The 21,283-nt window shown below is 39.2% G+C and overlaps 3 protein-coding genes across 6 annotated transcripts in view; 1 reads left to right on the top strand and 2 right to left on the bottom strand.

The window, feature by feature from the left end:
- LOC103510472 overlaps window positions 1-21,283 on the bottom strand; it is a 40,616-nt gene that overhangs the window by 15,044 nt on the left and 4,289 nt on the right. The window contains exons 1-2 of one of the 4 annotated variants that reach the window (XM_026824512.1): window positions 8,536-8,900; window positions 7,703-7,916 (exon numbers count right to left, since the gene is read on the bottom strand). The exons of 1 other annotated variant lie outside the window; for it this stretch is intronic. The gene's annotated coding sequence lies outside the window, so the exon portion shown is untranslated. Of the gene's footprint in view, window positions 1-7,702; window positions 8,904-21,283 lie in introns of those variants that run through there. 2 more of the 4 variants (XM_026824517.1, XM_008475140.3) reach the window with 2 other exon arrangements.
- LOC103510480 (ubiquitin carboxyl-terminal hydrolase 1) overlaps window positions 15,413-21,283 on the top strand; it is a 17,338-nt gene continuing 11,467 nt past the window's right edge. Inside the window, exons 1-6 of the mRNA XM_026824506.1 lie at window positions 15,413-15,590; window positions 16,510-16,622; window positions 16,706-16,864; window positions 17,795-17,994; window positions 18,587-19,037; window positions 19,186-19,337. Coding sequence (XP_026680307.1) covers window positions 15,440-15,590; window positions 16,510-16,622; window positions 16,706-16,864; window positions 17,795-17,994; window positions 18,587-19,037; window positions 19,186-19,337 — 1,226 coding nt within the window. The 5' untranslated portion in view covers window positions 15,413-15,439. The remainder of the gene's footprint in view (window positions 15,591-16,509; window positions 16,623-16,705; window positions 16,865-17,794; window positions 17,995-18,586; window positions 19,038-19,185; window positions 19,338-21,283) is intronic.
- LOC103510470 (ubiquitin carboxyl-terminal hydrolase 1-like) lies at window positions 19,887-20,991 on the bottom strand. Its single transcript, XM_026824510.1, has 3 exons — window positions 20,839-20,991; window positions 20,414-20,713; window positions 19,887-20,066 (listed from the first exon to the last, which is right to left on the bottom strand). Exons 1-3 carry the CDS (start codon window positions 20,974-20,976, stop codon window positions 19,911-19,913), a joined length of 594 nt encoding a protein of 197 aa, XP_026680311.1. The 5' UTR covers window positions 20,977-20,991; the 3' UTR covers window positions 19,887-19,910.

Raw genomic sequence — 21,283 nt, forward strand, 5'->3', positions numbered from 1 at the left:
CCGAGAACGAATCTTATCCGCTTAGGATAAAGTTCGCCCTGAGCGGGAATCAAACTCGCAACCTAGCGCTCACAAGGCAGGCGCTCTACCTTCCAATCTAACTCGGCCCTCTAGAACTGCTAGAACTCACTTTGTTTGATTAGTTATGGAGACTTGGAGGGTACCTAATATAAGTACATATGTACAGACATATAAAGACTATAAAGGAATAGGAGGAACCTACATCAAAATATGGGCTCGGAGCTCATTTATTATTCATCCGACTTTCCGCTTTCCCAATCTTAATTGGAAAGCAAACATCACTCCAGTCATTAGCAATGGCGAGGGTTATATCAATATTATTGACATTTGACGGTGTGTTGAAATGAAGACTATTTAATGTTATGATTTCATGCCATCGGCACTCAGACTAATTTCATGCATTATTGATGCCGAATGATAATGATGTTGGGGCTTCAATTTAAATTATGGAAAAGTAGAAACAACAATGAAAATAACAACCCAAACTAGCTACCTACTTATTATTATTTTTAACTATGTAGGTATAATAATAGGTACCTATAGACTTTTTTTGAGTGGAAGGTAACCATCAGGAAAATGCCAACATAAATCGTATTTTCCGTTCGTAATTTTCATAGTGGAAATGATAGGGAATAAGGGAAATGGAACATTGCCTGGTATTGTACCATTTCCTAAGAGCTTTCTTGTTATGTGGAAAATTCTCAAATAAATTGGGACAAAATTCTGCACCTCATTTGAGATTTGAACCCGTGCTCTTTTGCTAACCAGACAAGCGTCTTTACCGCTAACCTATCAACTCTACCGTGGCAGGTGTGGATAAGTTCAATGTTATTTTACGATATTTTTTGTTTATGATGGTTTACGTACATAGTCTGATATTTCAGTCAAATATTCGGATGTCAGGGTCTTCGAGGTATTTTCTGAACTGCGAACATCCTGTGTACCAAAACTAACAAATTCCAACTGATGTATACTAGTACTGTATGTCATTTCCTGTCATCTCAGGACACAGGTGTATCAGGAATTGGAGGATTAGAGGTTTTCATCATATTAGGTACAGCTGCTTTGTGAAAGAATAAGTATTATGACTGTATTTCTTGGTACAGAGATATTTTTTTTTTAAGAGGTTTAATAGGAGCTGGGAAATGTAACAATGGAGGTCTTTTCGTCCCGAAACCTGAAGGAGAGAAGACAAATAGGATAGGAATACTTAGGACTATAGGACGGGAATCGAACCCAACTTTTAAAAGAAAGTACGAAAGTAGGTTTTATTAAGAAAAAAAAATGAGAAGAAGCAAACAGAAGAAGAGATTCGAATGGAGACCATGGCCTCAGGGAAAAAAATCTCCGGCAATAAATTTCCAATTTGTCAACAATCAACTAAACTTATAGGACCATGTTATTTTGGGCCGGTTCCAAATATGGAAAGAATTTGGTCTTTCTGGTCTTGATAGCTTGTTTATGTTTACTGAAAAAACTTTTGGACCAGTAAGCTGTTAGGTAGGTATACAGAAGATACTCGGTCTATTGGGACCTAAAAATTGAAACTTCAAGTTGGTCTTGCACATATTGGGTTCTGTGTGTACACCTTCTACCCAAAATAAAAAAAAAAAGAATCCTACCTTACGTGATGAGAAACGATCCTATAAAACTTTTTCCTCCCCAGATGTTTGACAGAGGGAACTGTAAGAACGGAGGTCTTATCGTCCCGAAGTCGCAAAGAAAAGGAGGAGAGGGAAGGAGAAATCCTGCCGAGAAAGACCCTTATCTGTTTAGGATATGATGTTCTGCCCGGGTGGGAATCGAACCCGCCATTTAACGCTTACAAGACAGGCGCGAAAAAAGTACCTATTCATATTATTCTCTTGAAATCGAAAAAATTATTCTTTGAAATCGATCTCAATGGTTACAATATTTACCTATCTAGAGGTAGGAGGTACCCATATGATTTGCATCACTAGGTGCCTATACCTTGGAATCTTAGGTACCCACATCGCTGTAAATTGTGAAAAATGAGTCATGAACCTAAACCTTCAATACAAACACACACTTTAAATTCAGTTCATACCTACTGGCAGGCATTGAAGAACAGTTCTTACTGTCAGGCATTAAAACTTTGAAGAACTCTTCTTGAAAAAAACACTCGAAATGCAAGCCACGATTGATTACGTCACATAGGACTGGCAGAAGATAGTGAAGATACCAAGGGAACCTCAACACTATCTTAACAGTTCCCTCTGTCTAATGAAATGATCTACGTGGAGAATCCGCGGTGATAGGGCAAAGTGGGGTTAACACACCTCTAATTAGAGGTGTATCCCCTAAACTCGTAATCATAATTCAGTGAGAGGTACAAGTCACTCAATAAGCACTAAGCACTAAAGTCCGCTTCAAAAGAACCTACAACCATTGTTCCAAAATAATTAGGACCAGAAATACAACAGTTTTCGTCTGGAAACCCTTTAGAGGTTCTTAGATTCCTAAAAATTTCAAATCGGAAATTTATGAAATAACAGTTGTGTAAGTACAAGCATCTTTACATTTTTTGCCAGTGTCACAGTATTAATAAGGCTGAGGTCTGTAGGTTCATGTTTTTTAATACATGAAAATGTTCAGAGAATATTTGGGCATTTTATACCTACAAGCATACTCAGATGTACTTACTTCCTTTCCATGTCCGCTTTGACCAATGACCGTGTCAGATATTCCTCTCTCAGATGTACGGAGTAGTAATGTCAATTGGACTATTCTGGAAAGTTACTTTGATGTACTTTCCATTTTAAAGTCATCATCATAATAACTATCAATCTTGAGATTGGTTTGTAGTTCTCCACGCTCTTCTATCAGAAGTCTTCCTCTTCATTTCAGTGTATGATTGACATCCTAACAGGCCGCTAGAAGTTAAAAAAGAAAATCTGTGAGAAAGACATGGAAGTGGAGAAAAGAGGAACACGAAAACCGAAGAAAAACAAGTAGGTATCTAACATGATGGACAAAATAAATGGAGATATGAATAACAGTCAGGAACTTAGCGGTAGAACTAGCTAAGCCCATGCCATTTGGAAGGTAATGACTGGAAATGTCGACCCGACTTAGAAAATTCTCTATAGAAAAAGTTTGTACCTACTTTTAACTTTTTACCCACAAGATTCTAATTTTATTCTATCCTGCTTACAGGGCCACATTCAGGATTTTGTCGAGGGGGGCCCGAGGGTCCAAACAGTGTGTACCAGGGGGAGGGGGGATGCTCCAAATTTTTGGAGTCTCGCCTACAGTAAAAGAGGAATATGAAGCTCAAGGGGAGGGGGGCCGGGACCCCTCACCCCTTTAAATACGGTTCTGCTTACAATACATACTACTTGAAATCATAGATCACTTCAGCAATGATAAACAGAATAAAGAATCCTAAAATTAGCTTGAAATGTTTCTGCTGTCTGAATGGCCATATTCTATCGAGTCATTGTTCAATAGGACAGACATATTTCTCCTTTAACTCTCAGTAAAGCGTCAATTTTACATCACTGTGAAGTACCTTATCTACATATACATGTAGGTGTTTTATGTTCCACATAGGTACCTATGTACCTAATAAACATTACGGTGCATAATTACCTAGGTAAGTCCATTTACCATTATTATTCATATTGAAATGTGTGCTCTGAGCGATGTCCTGTGAGAAGGATTGAAGACTGTTCGGGGATAGCTTGCGAGACTTCTCCGAAGTTGTGATTGTAGACATTAGGACCCAGATTTAAGAAGTCTTGTGAACCGGATGTCTAGTCTTATAGCCTTCCCTTTTCGGTAGAATCCAACTACAACTATATCCAACTACAACTATTCAATGAACTGTAGGTATTGGTACTGGTACCTCGTAAATCGTAATAAGTAAGTAAGTCTACAAAAACAGCATTAAAGACATCATGAAGGCATTTCTTTATTGACACCAAGAACCAAACAAAGAACATCATTATTTTTTCTTATCAGCTTTTTACAAAAGGTACTTAGGTACTTATTGTCCTTCGGATTATCAAAAACGCCCCAATACTTTTTGAAGTGTCGGTAGATAACGAATAACGAGGTTCTTTTGACAACTTAAACCAATAAAAATCAAGTTGTTCGTAGAACTGCTAGAACTCACTTTGTTTGATTAGTTATGGAGACTTGGAGAGTACCTATAAGTACATAATATGTACATACATATAAAGACTATAAAGGAATAGGAACCTACAATATGGGCTCGGAGCTCATTTATTATTCATCCGACTTTCCGCTTTCCCAATCTTAATTGGAAAGCAAACATCACTCCAGTCATTAGCAATGGCGAGGGTTATATCAATATTATTGACATTTGACGTGTGTTGAAATGAAGACTACTTAATGTTATGATTTCATGCCATCGGCACTCAGACTAATTTCATGCATTTTTGATGCCGAATGATAATGATGTTGGGGCTTCAATTTAAATTATGGAAAAGCAGGAACAACAATAAAAATAACAACCCAAACTAGCTACCTACTTGGCAGCTACCAACTTATTATTATTATTTTTAACTATAATAATAGGTAGACTTTTTTGAGCGGAAGGTAACCATCAGGAAAATGCCAACACAAAGGCGTACTTTCCTTTCGTAATTTTTCGAAAGTACGAATATTGCTACCCTGAAGCACTCTCTTTCACTTAACCCTTGGCGCTTTCTTTTTATCAGGATAGATAAGATAGATTCTCAAATAAATGAGGGCAAAATTCCACGCCTCATTTGCGATTTGAACCCGCGCTCTTTTGCTAACCAGACGAGCGTCTTTACCGCTAACCTATCAACTCTACCGTGGCAGGTGTGGATATGTTATTTTACGATATTTTATGTTTATAATGGTTTACGTACATAGTCTAATATTTCAGTCAAATATTCGGATGTCAGGGTCTTCGAGGTATTTTCTGAACTGCGAACTTCCTGTGTACCAAAACTAACAAATTCCAACTGATGTATGATAGTACGGTATGTCATTTCCTGTCATCTCAGGACACAGGTGTATCAGGAATTGGAGGATTAGAGGTTTTCATCATATTAGGTACAGCTGCTTTGTAGTTGCAAAGGAGAATTCCACATCTCCACCATTTTTCATGGAACCTACTCAATTACTCATACAACACATATGTAGATGAAAATTTCGACAGGGAAGAACACGTAATGTATGTTAGGTAAAATTATTGGTTGATAGGTATGGTAGTTGCCTACTATGTAAGTATATAAGGTATCTACGAGTGTAACAAAAACAAACGTGTTGGAAAAGCAGTGGAAATGGTGTAGTCCATATCACGCAAACAGGTAATACATTTTAATTTGTTGTTAGGTGCATTAGGTGATTAACGTTTCATACAATGTGGGATATACGGGCGTATTGTATTTTAGATAGGTACAGGTACCTACGTTAGGTACCTAACTACCTAGATAAGGGTAATAGAATAGATATTAGATACCTATTTACATTTTTATTGCTAGAGAAGTGTAACTAAGTATTAGACTATTTTCTAAACACAGTTTAAAGGTACCTAAGATCTACGACATTTATATGATAGTGACAGCTTCACAAGCAACAGGTGTCTTTCTACCTACTTATCTAGTGTGAGATAGTGTGAATTGAAAATATAGATATAACGTCTGCTTATAGGTATACAGGTCCTATACCTCCATGACTCTATTTACATATCAGTAGGTATCTACAATACCTAGTTACCTTCCCACCTAGGTATGTCAATTTCGGTTGTTTCAAATGTTATAGCACTTATATATAGCCTTCCCTTTTCGGTAGAATCCAATTACAACTATATCCAACTACAACTATTCAATGAACTGTAGGTATTGGTACTGGTATACCTCGTAAATCGTAATAAGCTAATAAGTAACTAAGTAAGTCTACAAAAACAGCATTAAAGACATCATGAAGGCATTTCTTTATTGACACCAGAATCCTACCTTACGTGATGAGAAACCATCCTATAAAACTTTTTCCTCCCCAGATGTTTTTGACAGAGGGAACTATAAGAACGGAGGTCTTATCGTCCCGAAGTCGCAGAGAAAAGGAGGATAGGGAAGGAGAAAAAAATCCTGCCGAGAAAGACCCTTATCTGTTTAGGATAAATATGATGTTCTGCCCGGGTGGGAATCGAACCCGCCATTTAACGCTTACAAGACAGGCGCGAAAAAAAAACTATTCATATTATTCTCGTGAAATCGAAAAAATTAATCTTTGAAATCGATCTCAATGGTTACAATATTTACCTATCTAGAGGTAGGAGGTACCCATTTGATTTGCATCACTAGGTGCCTATACCTTGGAATCTTAGGTACCCACATCGCTGTAAATTGTGAAAAATGAGTCATGAACCTAAACCTTCAATACAAACACACACTTTAAATTCAGTTCATACCTACTGGCAGGCATTGAAGAACAGTTCTTACTGTCAGGCATTAAAACTTTGAAGAACTCTTCTTGAAAAAAACACTCGAAATGCAAGCCACGATTGATTACGTCACATAGGACTGGCAGAAGATAGTGAAGATACCAAGGGAACCTCAACACTATCTTAACAGTTCCCTCTGTCTAATGAAATGATCTACGTGGAGAATCCGCGGTGATAGGGCAAAGTGGGGTTAACACACCTCTAATTAGAGGTGTATCCCCTAAACTCGTAATCATAATTCAGTGAGAAGTACAAGTCACTCAATAAGCACTAAAGTCCGCTTCAAAAGAACCTACAACCATTGTTCCAAAATAATTAGGACCAGAAATACAACAGTTTTCGTCTGGAAACCCCCTTAAAAAGCAGAAGATGGGAAAGATTTAGAAATAATTTAAAAACACTTTACTTAGTCATAGAAACTAAAAAAACGTTCATAAACAACATTGCCCCTATACTCAACATAGGCACCAGATCAGAGAACATGAAACCTCTTGAGTTCCGAAGACCAAAGTTCCCACCTTCTCCATTACCCCAGGTTTACCCTACCTGTTGTACCTGCTTTAAATGATGTGAATTTGACTAATCAGCGCCCTAGATTAACAAATCCAACACTTACCTATACCACTAAGCTAGCAACCCATTCAGCCCCTGGCCTGTATGACTTTATTGCCTATTGTCGTAGGTGGTAGGTGTGACTGTGGACCATGACCCTTGGCTGGATAGGTATGTTGATTACTTTGATTTTCTACGAAAAGGATCGGCAGTATTGTACCGGGTAATCAACAGTAATCACTAGGATTACCAGAGCCTGATCTTGGCATGGTTCAGACAGAGGACACTAGGTATTTATAAATAATACCAACCAAGACTGATTTATAAATGATCATCTAGGTAGGAAAGTATGTACGCGAGTATGAGAGCACCTACTTTTAGCAACGAAAGTAATTGCTAAGGATATTTAATACATACTTAGGTACCTTTATAATTATGTACTTAACAAGGAGGGCGCCTGCATTTCAGAAGCGGTCTATAAACGTAGGTACCTATAGGTTGCAAAATATTGAGTTTCGGTACGTACCTACCTAATTATCTAACAGGTAGGTTAGATAGGCAATTTTTTATCAATTATTCTATAATCTATAGTTTTGAATTCGATAGCTGCTAAGCTTATACGTACATAGGTATTTTACACTAGCTGTTTAACAAGCTTATACGTACCTATTTTACATAATGTCTCTGTTCCTTTTGATTCTCTCAGGTTCAGCTTTCTAATCCAGAGGCTGAGGGTTCAGATCCTTTTGGAGTCCATGAAATATTGGCGATTGACGGGCAGTCGGTCAAGAGAAGATCCAATATCCACCAACACCAAATTAACACATTTTATTTTCTCTGATACCTAATATTAGGAGACACTTAGGTAACTTTGACGTACCTATTGCAAAGAAAAAGGTTGTCCATAAATTTAATATCCATAGATAGGTACCTATCCACTTTTCCACTTGCACTTATAAATAGTAAATACCTACATAGGTGCACCACAATGCGAAAAGAAAACTTTGATTCTTCAGTTGTTTTTAAACCGGGATATTCGAGATAACCGTTTTTAAACCGGGATACCGTTTTTAAACCGGGATTCTTCAGTTTTTAAACCGGGATATTCGGGATAACCGGATAATTTTACGCGCAACTCTGACCGGATTTATCCAAAATCTGCGTCCACAAAATGCAATAAACGGGGTTCATTGAAACCGAATCCAAATGGAACAATTTGTTGAAATCAGAACAATGTAATTACATGAAACTACACAATATTTGAAAGAAAATAAAAAATGCACTGTTCTAAAATACCTACTTATGAAATAAGAAATAAGAAATTTGTTCTGAGATTTCTGAGAATTTTTGTGCTCAAAAAGGGGGGTTATGCGTCAGAGCGTATTTCTAAAAATAAATTTTATTTCGTAATTATTTTTAAATAATTCCAGAGGGCAAGAGACTTCGTTTGAATGACTTGAAATAAAAATAATATTATTGTAGATATTTTTAATACCTACTTTTAAAAATTATTACACTTTAAAAATAGGTAATGTAAGGGTGTCTTGATTTGTTAGAAGGGTCACTTCACTACACCTACTAAAATTAGATTTTACTTTCTAATAAAATTATCACAAAATTACGAAACTAATGGACAGTTGTGAGAACAATTTATTGCACTTGAATCAACAGAATGAGAAAATAAATAACGTTGAATTATTTTTAATTAGGTAGGTATTTCGTAAACAATATTTTAGTTAGGAGCACGCTTCCAAGAGTTTTTGTAACTTGCTCCTCTAAATTAAGATTAAACATAAACACAAAACACTATTAGGATTAGGTTAGAGGTACCTACAGACCTACAACTACCAGCGAATTGCTCTGCGCCCTACGGTACCTACGGAATAGCGATTTGGTACCTACAGAACACTGGCAGGTGACACTTTAGTAGGAAATAGGTAGGATGGTATCTCTAGTGCTGGGTTCTACACACGAACACGATGTATCAAGAGAAAGAAAGAAATTTGGAATGTTGACGGATATTTTGAAAGGAAGAAGCTATGAAGAAATGAAAAGACATGCGCAAGACCGTGAAAGTTGGAGAAGGTGGCGTTGAAACCTGTCGTCAGACAGATCTACAAATATATATATTCTTGGTATGGCACCTCCTTTAGTTAGGCTTGTTCCACCTGGTCCAAAGGAATCTATGGGCGAGGCTTAATGTTTAACGAAATCTCTTAAAAAATGGAGTTTAACGTCACTACAAAAAGTTTAATGAAATTCTTAAACCCATCCCTGACTGTGAAAAGTGGAACTCAATCTGGACTTGATTTCCGCTGGTGAATTCAAGTGAAACGAAATTATTCTCGAGATACAATAATTATTACAATTTGAATACAATCATGACAAATGTACGACGCGCTATGTTTGACGTTAAAAAACAATTGGGTCACTTTAGGCCACCCAGATTATCCGAGATTTATTCAGACTGGGCTTACTAACTAGTCAGTGGTTGCGCGTTCAATTCCTGGCAAAATCAAAGAAAAATCACCCCAGGCATAAAGTGCGAACACACAAACAAACAAATATTCCTTTTTATATGTTAGATCAGACTTTGAAGCACCGGTTGGGTGGGAAAATCTGTCACAAAGTTTGTTCTCGGAAAGACTGATTTTCTATGATCCTCATGTTCTCCTTCTTTCTTCGATTTCGGATATCGGGACGATAAAAAAAAAAAAAAAACATACATAGGGGTACCTTGGAATCTTAGGTACTCACATCGCTGTAAATTGTGAAAAATGAGTCATGAACCTAAACCTTCAATAAAAACACACTTTAAATTCAGTTCATACCTACCGGCAGGCATTGAAGAACAGTTCTTACTGTCAGGCAATTCAGGCATTGAAACTTTGAAGAACTCTTCTTAAAAAAAAACACTCAAAATTCAAGCCACGATTGATTACGTCACATAGGACTGGCAGAAGATAGTGAAGATACCAAGGGAACCTAAACACTATCTTAACAGTTCCCTCTTACAGAACACTGGCAGGTGACACTTTAGTAGGAAATAGGTAGGATGGTATCTCTAGTGCTGGGTTCTACACACGAACACGATGTAGTAAGTATTTCCGTACTTGTCGTAGTATAGCAATTTGATAGAGGGAACTGTAACTGCTAAGGTCTTATCGTCCTGAAAGTGAAGAGGGAAGGAAGACAGGATGGGAGAAAGCCAGCCGTTTGGGAACGAACCTTATCTGTTTAGGATAAATTCCGCCCCGGGCGGGAATGGAACCCGTGACCTTGCGCTTACAAGGCTGGCGGGCTACCTTCCAAGCTAACTAGGCTGACAGAGCGACTTTAGTCTTTGGTTAGGTATGTTCAAAACAGCTGAAATTAGAAAGAAGACAGGATGGGAGAAAGCCAGCCGTTCCGAGAACGAACCTTATTTGTTTAGGATAAATTCCGCCCCGGGCGGGAATGGAACCCGTGACATAGCGCGTACAAGGCTGGCGGGCTACCTTCCAAGCTAACTAGGCTGACAGAGCGACTTTAGTCTTTGGTTAGGTATGTTCAAAACAGCTGAAATTTTCCACATCTGCAACTTATTAAGGTGTACAAACTTCAAAATAGCTACCTATCTAAACCTCGACGTCGCGTCGACGACAAATCCACAGTGGCTTCAGTTTGGATCGTTCGCTCATTATCCACTGTTCTGTACCTCCTTGAGATACGGTTGGTTCCCTGTTTTTCTTTTCTTTTTTTTTACATCTTTTAAGTTGGTAGCACTGATTTTTCATGCGCAATGCGCAGTGCAAAAAACAACAACAAAAAATGAAAATGGCCGATAGACCACTACGATAGTAAAGGTGTACATACAACTTCAAAATAGCTACCTATCTAAACCTCGACGTCGCGTCGACGACAAATCCACAGTGGCTTCAGTTTGGATCGTTCGCTCATTATTCACTGCCCTGTACCTCCTTGAGATCCGGTTGGTTCCCTGTTTTTTTTTTCTTTTTTTTTACATCTTTTAGTTGGTAGCACTGATTTTTCATGCGCAATGCGCAGTGCAAAAAACAACAACAAAAAATGAAAATGGCCGATAGACCACTACGATAGTACGATATTTTTTACTATGAATGAAGATCTTTTTTACAGTTTTTACAAGAATTACAAGTACCTAGCAAGTTAATTCTAAAGCTAAATTGATTTGTTCTTTCGTTTCCTAGTTCGTTTGGTTGTGTCAACTTGATAATCGGATTGTTATTTGCAAGTTAATTCTAAAGCTAAATTGATTTGTTCTTTCGTTTCCTAGTTCGTTTGGTTGTGTCAACTTGATAATCGGATTGTTATTTGAGTAAGTATGAACGTTTTTGATCTTGCTGTCCTGGGTTGGGTCTTGACCTAGGAGAAATCTCGATTTCATTACAGGCCTTTTTCTGCCTTATTTTGAATTCAAATTAGCCTCACATCCCCGCTGTACCGTCAGAATATTCTAGTACCTATAAAAAACTAGCAAAATACAATTTGGAAGACGTGTTTTGGTCCACTTTACCTGACCTTGCTAATTACTACCCACCAGTTTCCTGGTTGTCAGGTTTCCGACAAATATACAGGCAGTGAAGGTAATAGAATCGGCCTGCACTCAATAGCTGTTTTCTCTTTCTCACATGGCTACCTCTGGCTATGCTGAATCAAACCCACAAAGATAGAGATGTAGAGGAGTTTGATTTAATTATTTAATTTGTTAAGTTTCCATTTATTATTTTTCAATGTAACTCTCGGAACATACTGAATTTTTATGAATGGTATACCCATCTGTGTAATGTACTTGGCTATGTACTTGGCTCACCAAGGGAACTTACAAGTGAGTGATGGTTATTTATCAATAAGTACCTATGTGATGAGTATGACAAGTACCTACTTATTAAAATTATGACAAGTTCATTGAGAGTTTGGCATGATGCTCTTATCTCAATTATTCAGCTGATAAAAAATTGAGTACCTCCCTACTTCAGTGGACTAGGTAAAAAGTTCATGAGATTTAATCATATGTAAAACTTGAGGATGGAACCTTTAAAAAAAAACATCTACATATGTTAAATTGAAAATAGGTCATTAATTTAGCCAAATCATTTGCATTAGGTTCCTAGAATAAGGTTTAATATTATTAGTTTATGAACATTCTTGGAGAGTACTCAGACATTTCATGACATGATCTCCAATTATTCCAAAATATTATAGACTAATATTGAATCAAAAATATGCTAATGATGTTTGTACGTATCTAACAGGGGTTAATTTATGATGTACCTCTCACTCCAAACTTTGGAATTCCTCACACATAAAAATTAAAGTTGGTAGGTGTCAAATGGTGGACCTAATTGAAATTATGAGAAGTTATTTGTGGACTGAACAACTAGGTAATTCCTGTTTGTATCTGACACTTGACTAATCAGATAACTATGACTTTAAAGTGGAAAGTACATCAAAGTAACTCTCCAGAATAGCCCAATTGACATTACTACTCCGTACATCTGAGAGAGGAATAGGTATCTGACACGATCATTGGTCAAAGTGGACATGGAAAGTAAGTAAGTACATCTGAGTATGCTTGTAGGTATAAAATGCTCAAACATTCTCTGAGCATTTTCGTGTATTAAAAAACATGAACCTACAGACCTCAGCCTTATTAAAACTGTGATACTGGCAAAAAATGTAAAGATGCTTGTACTTTCACAACTGTTATTTCATAAATTTCTGATTTGAAATTTTTAGGAATCTAAGAATCTCTACAATACAATTTCTCTACAAGTTGATTTTGTCTACCATTATCTACAATATTGTATCTGTTGGTAGGGCCATATTAGTGCAGGCCGATTCTATTACCTTCACTGCCTGTATATTTGTCGGAAACCTGACAACCAGGAAACTGGTGGGTAGTAATTAGCAAGGTTAGGTAAAGTGGACCAAAACACGTCGTCCAAATTGTATTTTGCTAGTTTTTTATACTAGAATATTCTGACGGTACAGCGGGGATGTGAGGCTAATTTGAATTCAAAATAAGGCAGAAAAAGGCCTGTAATGAAATCGAGATTTCTCCTAGGTCAAGACCCAACCCAGGACAGCAAGATCAAAAACGTTCATACTTACTCAAATAACAATCCGATTATCAAGTTGACACAACCAAACGAACTAGGAAACGAAAGAACAAATCAATTTAGCTTTAGAATTAACTTGCTACTTGTAATTCTTGTAAAAACTGTAAAAAAGATCTTCATTCATAGTAAAAAATATCGTACTATCGTAGTGGTCTATCGGCCATTTTCATTTTTTGTTGTTGTTTTTTGCACTGCGCATTGCGCATGAAAAATCAGTGCTACCAACTTAAAAGATGTAAAAAAAAAGAAAAGAAAAACAGGGAACCAACCGTATCTCAAGGAGGTACAGAACAGTGGATAATGAGCGAACGATCCAAACTGAAGCCACTGTGGATTTGTCGTCGACGCGACGTCGAGGTTTAGATAGGTAGCTATTTTGAAGTTTGTACACCTTAATAAGTTGCAGATGTGGAAAATTTCAGCTGTTTTGAACATACCTAACCAAAGACTAAAGTCGCTCTGTCAGCCTAGTTAGCTTGGAAGGTAGCCCGCCAGCCTTGTAAGCGCAAGGTCACGGGTTCCATTCCCGCCCGGGGCGGAATTTATCCTAAACAGATAAGGTTCGTTCCCAAACGGCTGGCTTTCTCCCATCCTGTCTTCCTTCCCTCTTCACTTTCAGGACGATAAGACCTTAGCAGTTACAGTTCCCTCTATCAAATTGCTATACTACGACAAGTACGGAAATACTTACTACATCGTGTTCGTGTGTAGAACCCAGCACTAGAGATACCATCCTACCTATTTCCTACTAAAGTGTCACCTGCCAGTGTTCTGTAGGTACCAAATCGCTATTCCGTAGGTACCGTAGGGCGCAGAGCAATTCGCTGGTAGTTGTAGGTCTGTAGGTACCTCTACCTAATCCTAACAGTGTTTTGTGTTTATGTTTAATCTTAATTTTGAGGAGCAAGTTACAAAAACTCTTGGAAGCTTGCTTACTCCTAACGAAAATATTGTTTACGAAATAATTAAAAATAATAATTATTCAACGTTATTTATTTTCTCATTCTGTTGATTCAAGTGCAATAAATTGTTCTCACAACTGTCCATTAGTTTCGTAATTTTGTGATAATTTTATTAGAAAGTAAAATCTAATTTTAGTAGGTGTAGTGAAGTGACCCTTCTAACAAATCAAGACACCCTTACATTACCTATTTTTAAAGTGTAATAATTTTTAAAAGTAGGTATTAAAAATATCTACAATAATATTATTTTTATTTCAAGTCATTCAAACGAAGTCTCTTGCCCTCTGGAATTATTTAAAAATAATTACGAAATAAATTTTATTTTTATAAATACGCTCTGACGCATAACCCCCTTTTTTGAGAACACAAATTCTCAGAAATCTCAGAACAAATTTCTTATTTCACAAGTATTTTAGAACAGTGCATTTTTACTTTTTTTATTTAACTTGTCATTGTTGTGTATGGCTTTGTGTAGGCCTAGGCCTAATATTAGAAAGAAACCATTAAGGTTTTACCCTTCATTTTTTGACAAGATGTCCACTTTGCTCAAATTAACCCCATCCAGCCTGAGTGGGGTTGGGAAAAGCCAGCAGCATTCAATCGCCCAGATGGTCAGCCATCCTCGTACTAACCATCTACAACATTGCTTAACTTCAGTTATCTATGGTGGATTCAATGTACTATTGCTGCTGGCTGAACTTTTTTTTTAAACTCTGATAAGGCCATTTGTGACACATTTATGTTTAATTATATTCAATCCATTTTTCTTCTTCTTTGGGTTGTCATGAAGGCCTGACAAATACCGACTATGCAGATAGAGTGAAATCAATTTTCTCAATTCAGTTAAATTTGGCACTGACCAACAGTCTGAAGAGTATTGACTCCCTCATCAGCTATCTTTAAGCTATCAAATTGTTCAACATGCTCTAGTCCACCTGAAGAGTCTGTGCAAATGACCTACAGAAAAATAATAATAATAATAATAATACTTAATAAAATCTACGTTTATTATTTATTCTCTTGACTAAGACAACTTACCTGGTTTTATTTCAGGTACAGGAATCATGACTGTATTATCCGAGGATTCAGATGAAGCAAGCCGCCTCAATCACCCTCGAAAAAAAGCATGTTCAACATGCTCTAGTTCACCTGAAGAGTCTGTGCAAATGACCTACTACTACCTGTAACTAGAGTTAAAGTGTCCTACAGAAAAAAAATAATAATACTTAGTAAAATCTACGTTTATTATTTATTCTGTTGACTAAGACAACTTATCTGGTTTTATTTCAGGTACAGGAATCATGACTGTATTATCCGAGGATTCAGATGAAGCAAGCCGCCTCAATCACCCTCGAAAAAAAGCGCGTCTCTCCCGACACGTTGTATCAAACGCGTTGGACTACAAGGTCGTCACATCCACCCCTGTATATCTAAATAATTATATGGAAACAGGTGAGACACTTGTTTCTATCTTTTTTTTCATTGAAGAGGTTTGACAGAAGGAAAGGTTTTATTGTACCGAAATCAGAGAGAGAAGGAAGAAAGGATAGGAGGAAGCCAGTCTTTTTTTTTTTTCTTCTTTGAAGAGGTTTGACAGAGGGTAAGGTCTTATCATACCGAAATCAGAGAGAGAAGGAAGAAAGGATAGGAGGAAGCCAGACATTCCGAGAACGAACATTATCCCATTAGGATAAAATCTGCCCGGGCGGCAGTCGAACCGGCGTCATTGTGCTTACAAACAGGCATACTACCTTCCAAGTTAAGTAGGTTAGCTCAATGACCTAGCCTGGTAGGATTCGAACCCAGCATCTCCGAGTAGAGAGTCAGTACTCTTGATCACTTGGCCACAGAGATTTGCTAACAAATGTGTAGGATTTTGAATTTGGATGAATTAGGTCAAAATATGGAACGATTTTACTTTTCCTTTGGTGCTATAGGACATCATTGAAGAGGTTTGACAGAAGGAAAGGTTTTATTGTACCGAAATCAGAGAGAGAAGGAAGAAAGGATAGGAGGAAGCCAGACATTCCGAGAACAAACATTATCCCATTAGGATAAAATCTGCCCGGGCGGCAATCGAACCGGGGTCATTGTGCTTACCAACAGGCATACTACCTTCCAACTTCCAAGCTAAGTAGATTAGCTCAAAAACCTACTTAGCCTGGTAGGATTCGAACCCAGCATCTCCGAGTAGAGAGTCAGTGCTCTCGATCACTTGGCCACAGAGGTTTGCTAACAAATGTGTAGGATTTTGAATTTGGATGAATTAGGTCAAAATATGGAACGATTTTACTTTTCCTTTGGTGCTATAGGACACAGATGACTGATTCCATCAGGCCTATACTAAAACTGTTCCCTCTCTCATCCGCAGATTTCTACTCAGGGGGTGTCAATGGCTGCAACCTGCGCGGGCCAGACTCTCCCTCGCCCTGCTCGGGGGTGGACGACCTCTACTCTTCCCCTCCTCCCCCCTCCGCCTCCTCCTCCGACCTCTCCCCTCCCGTCGCCACCCTGTGCAATCTGGGCAACACTTGTTTCCTCAACTCGGTGCTGTACACGCTGCGCTTGACCTCTCCCCTCCCGTCGCCACCCTGTGCAATCTGGGCAACACTTGTTTCCTCAACTCGGTGCTGTACACGCTGCGCTTCGCTCCCTCCTTTCTGCACAATCTGCACCACCTCGTGAACGACATCAACGTGGTCACCAGTCACACCAAGATGATGAAGGTGAGTTTTTGCCAAGAAATTTGACTTCTTATTGGGATGGATGCAATGTTTGCTATCGCTAACACCTTCCTTGCTAACATGAAGGTGAGTTTGCCAAGATTTTTTTGAGAGGTCTCGACTGTGAAAACCAGGAGAAAGTTCCCATGAGAACGTCAAATAAGTAGGCACAAGTTAAGGTTGGCAATAACCATAGGGGGCACGGTTAGTTCAGTGGCAAGGCACTTGCTTATCATACAGAACCAACCTAAAACTTGCCACTCTCTTTGTTCACTTAATAATGAATTATTCCCTCCTTACAGGGTAAATCCTTTTCATTGTCTCGACTCTTGACTTCTCATTGGGATGAATGCAATGTTTGCTATTGCTAACATGAAGGTGAGTTTGTCAAGATTTTTTGAGAGGTCTCGACTGTGAAAACCAGGAGAAAGTTCCCATGAGAACGTCAAATAAGTAGGCACAAGTTAGAGTTGGCAATAACCATAGGGGGCACGGTTAGTTCAGTGGCAAGGCACTTGCTTATCATACAGAACCAATCTAACCAACCTAAAACTTGCCACTCTCTTTGTTCACTTAATAATGAATTATTCCCTCCTTACAGGGTAAATCCTTTTCATTGTCTCGACTGGGCAACACAGTCTCAAACAAAATGTGGAGCCGAGAACCCTAACACTGACAGCCTAACACTTAATCTTTGTTCGCTCAATAATACATTATTCCCTCTTAACAGGGCAAATCCTCTTCATTGTCTCGACTGGGCAACACGGTGTCAAATAAAATGTGGAGCCGAGAACCCTCTTTCATACCCGAAGCCAAAATGCAATGCACGTCTCAACAGGTCTCAAACAAAATGTGGAGCCGAGAACCCTAACACTGACAGCCTCTAAAACTTACTCTTTGTTCGCTCAATAATACATTATTCCCTCTTAACAGGGCAAATCCTCTTCACTATCTCGACTGGGCAACACGGTGTCAAATAAAATGTGGAGCCGAGAACCCTCTTTCATACCCGAAGCCAAAATGCAATGCACGTCTCAACTGCACGAGGTCTACGAAGATCTGAGACGAAACGAAATCCCCAGCAACTCCGTGCCTGATCCTGTGCACCCTACCAAGTTTATGCAATCCCTCAGGTAAGTTTCCAGCCAGCTTTCTAAGTTCAAGGTCACGGGTTCGATTCCCGTCCGGAGCTGACTTTATCCTTAACATGATAAGGTTCGCTCGCGGAACAGTTGCCTTTCACCTATCCCATCCTCCTTTTCGATTTCAAGACGATGCGATGAGATCTTTGTTGTTCTTTGTCTAATCTCTCTTTTATTTACAGCTTTCATGTTAAACTTGCATTTCATTAGCCTTTGAACCAATGTTTGTTACCGATTACACCAGGAATAACGTTGGATTTCACCAGGCCAGTACTTACCTGGTGTATTGATATTATTAGACTGCGGGGGTAAAGGGTGATGATATTTGTTGTTCTTTGTCAAATCTCTCTTTTATTTACAGCTTTCATGTTAAACTTGCATTTCATTGGCCTCTGAACCAATGTTTGTTATTACCGATTACACCAGGAATAACGTTGGATTTCACCAGGCCAGTACTTACCTGGTGTATTGATATTATTAGACTGCGGGGGTAAAGGGACTTTTCAGTCCTATCCCAGCAGGATAAACAAGGTATAGGTATTCTATTCTATTATTTTATCAATTCCCCTTGATGTCCTCATAGGGCCGTCAACTCGATGTTCGAGGGCAACCAGCAGCACGACGCGCACGAGTTGTACATCTTCCTCCTGGACAACCTGCGAGAGACCTCCAAGGACGTGTTCAAGTTCGCCTCCCAATATAACCTGACCGCCTCTCCCTCTTCCCCTCACTATCTCTCCCTATCCTCCCCCTCCAGTCCGTCTCCCTCTTCCAGCTCTGCGAATTCCCTTCTCACAACGGGCAGTAGCTCCTCCACGAAGAAGATCCAGGACAAGCTGAAGAAATCCATCAAGCGATTCCGCGCCAACAATTCGCAAGACTCGAAAAAGAATCTGATGACGGCCTCAACGAATAGTTTGAACAATGAGCGGCATTATGATAAGAACGGAGACGTGTTGGGAGGAGCGAGCGGGGCGCTGGCAGACTCCGGCGCCTGCTTTCTAGATATGAATAATATTACGGAGGATTTCCAGGTGAGTGATGTTAGAACTGCGAGGGAAATACAAATCAACTCAAAGTAATTAGAAGGTAAAAATCATGTGATTTTATCGCCTAAAATTTGAATTCTCAAGGTCCGTTTCCTTTTGTCGTGAGTTTCATCCTACACTTATTTTATTTCAGGGCGTCTCCATAATTCGTACCATATGCACCGAGTGTGAGACGGTGCGAGAGAGGAAGGAAGTGTTCTGTGATATCTGTGTGCCCATTAATGCAGATGAGTGCAGAGGTATGGGATATGCCAATGAGCGGGATCATGTCAATGACCTATACAGGTAAGCTATAGTTCATTAATGCAGGTGAGTGTAGGAGTATGGGATATGCCAATGAGCGGGATCATGTCAATGACCTATACAGGTAAGCTATAGTTCATTAATGCAGGTGAGTGTAGGAGTATGGGATATGCCAATGAGCGGGATCATGTCAATGACCTATACAGGTAAGCTATAGTTCATTAATGCAGGTGAGTGTAGGAGTATGGGATATGCCAATGAGCGGGATCATGTTAATGACCTATACAGGTAAGCTATAGGTCATTGACATGATCCCGCTCATTGGCATATCCCATACCCCTGCACTCATCTGCATTAATGAGATAGAGCTTACCTGTATAGGTCATTGACATGATCCCGCTCATTGGCATATCCCATACCTCTGCACTCATCTGCATTAATGAGCTAGAGCTTACCTGTATAGGTCATTGACATGATCCCGCTCATTGGCATATCCCATACCTCTGCACTCATCTGCATTAATAGGCTATAGCTTACCTGTATAGGTCATTAACATGATCCCGCTCATTGGCATATCCCATACCTCTGCACTCATCTGCATTAATGAGCTATAGCTTACCTGTATAGGTCATTGACATGATCCCGCTCATTGGCATATCCCATACCTCTGCACTCATCTGCATTAATGGGCACACAGATATCACAGAACACTTCCTTCCTCTCTCGCACCGTCTCACACTCGGTGCATATGGTACGAATTATGGAGACGCCCTGAAATAAAATAAGTGTAGGATGAAACTCACGACAAAAGGAAACGGACCTTGAGAATTCAAATTTTAGGCGATAAAATCACATGATTTTTACCTTCTAATTACTTTGAGTTGATTTGTATTTCCCTCGCAGTTCTAACATCACTCACCTGGAAATCCTCCGTAATATTATTCATATCTAGAAAGCAGGCGCCGGAGAGACGCCCTGAAATAAAACAAGTGTAGGATGAAACTCACGACAAAAGGAAACGGACCTTAAGAATTCAAATTTTAGGCGATAAAATCATTTTTACCTTCTAATTACTTAGAGTTGATTTGTATTTCCCTCGCAGTTCTAACATCACTCACCTGGAAATCCTCCGTAATATTATTCATATCTAGAAAGCAGGCGCCGGAGTCTGCCAGCGCCCCGCTCGCTCCTCCCAACACGTCTCCGTTCTTATCATAATGCCGCTCATTGTTCAAACTATTCGTTGAGGCCGTCATCAGATTCTTTTTCGAGTCTTGCGAATTGTTGGCGCGGAATCGCTTGATGGATTTCTTCAGCTTGTCCTGGATCTTCTTCGTGGAGGAGCTACTGCCCGTTGTGAGAAGGGAATTCGCAGAGCTGGAAGAGGGAGACGGACTGGAGGGGGAGGATAGGGAGAGATAGTGAGGGGAAGAGGGAGAGGCGGTCAGGTTATATTGGGAGGCGAACTTGAACACGTCCTTGGAGGTCTCTCGCAGGTCGAGCTGGAAGAGGGAGACGGACTGGAGGGGGAGGACAGGGAGAGATAGTGAGGGGAAGAGGGAGAGGCGGTCAGGTTATATTGGGAGGCGAACTTGAACACGTCCTTGGAGGTCTCTCGCAGGTTGTCCAGGAGGAAGATGTACAACTCGTGCGCGTCGTGCTGCTGGTTGCCCTCGAACATCGAGTTGACGGCCCTATGAGGACATCAAGGGGAATTGATAAAATAATAGAATAGAATACCTATACCTTGTTTATCCTGCTGGGATAGGACTGAAAAGTCCCTTTACCCCCGCAGTCTAATAATATCAATACACCAGGTAAGTACTGGCCTGGTGAAATCCAACGTTATTCCTGGTGTAATCGGTAACAAACATTGGATTGGGTCTGAATTTCAATATGACCCATTATTAAAACCTATTTGAAGCACAAATCACCAATCCATATGAATTTCCCATTTTTGGTGCTTCCCCTATTGGCAGATGAACATG

This window comes from Diaphorina citri, unplaced genomic scaffold (genome assembly GCF_000475195.1).
Source record: "Diaphorina citri unplaced genomic scaffold, Diaci psyllid genome assembly version 1.1 scaffold603, whole genome shotgun sequence".
Taxonomy (NCBI): domain Eukaryota; kingdom Metazoa; phylum Arthropoda; class Insecta; order Hemiptera; family Psyllidae; genus Diaphorina; species Diaphorina citri.

What these genes read in the sequence shown, in the direction of transcription:
- LOC103510470 (XM_026824510.1), bottom strand. Translation starts at nt 20,976, where the DNA reads ATGTTCGAGGGCAACCAGCAGCACGACGCGCACGAGTTGTACATCTTC. An exon ending in CTCCCTCTTCCCCTCACTAT is followed by an intron (nt 20,714 to 20,838) that starts CTCTCCCTGTCC and finishes TCCCCTCACTAT; the next exon opens with CTCTCCCTATCCTCCCCCTC. An exon ending in ATATTACGGAGGATTTCCAG is followed by an intron (nt 20,067 to 20,413) that starts GTGAGTGATGTT and finishes ATTTTATTTCAG; the next exon opens with GGCGTCTCCATAATTCGTAC.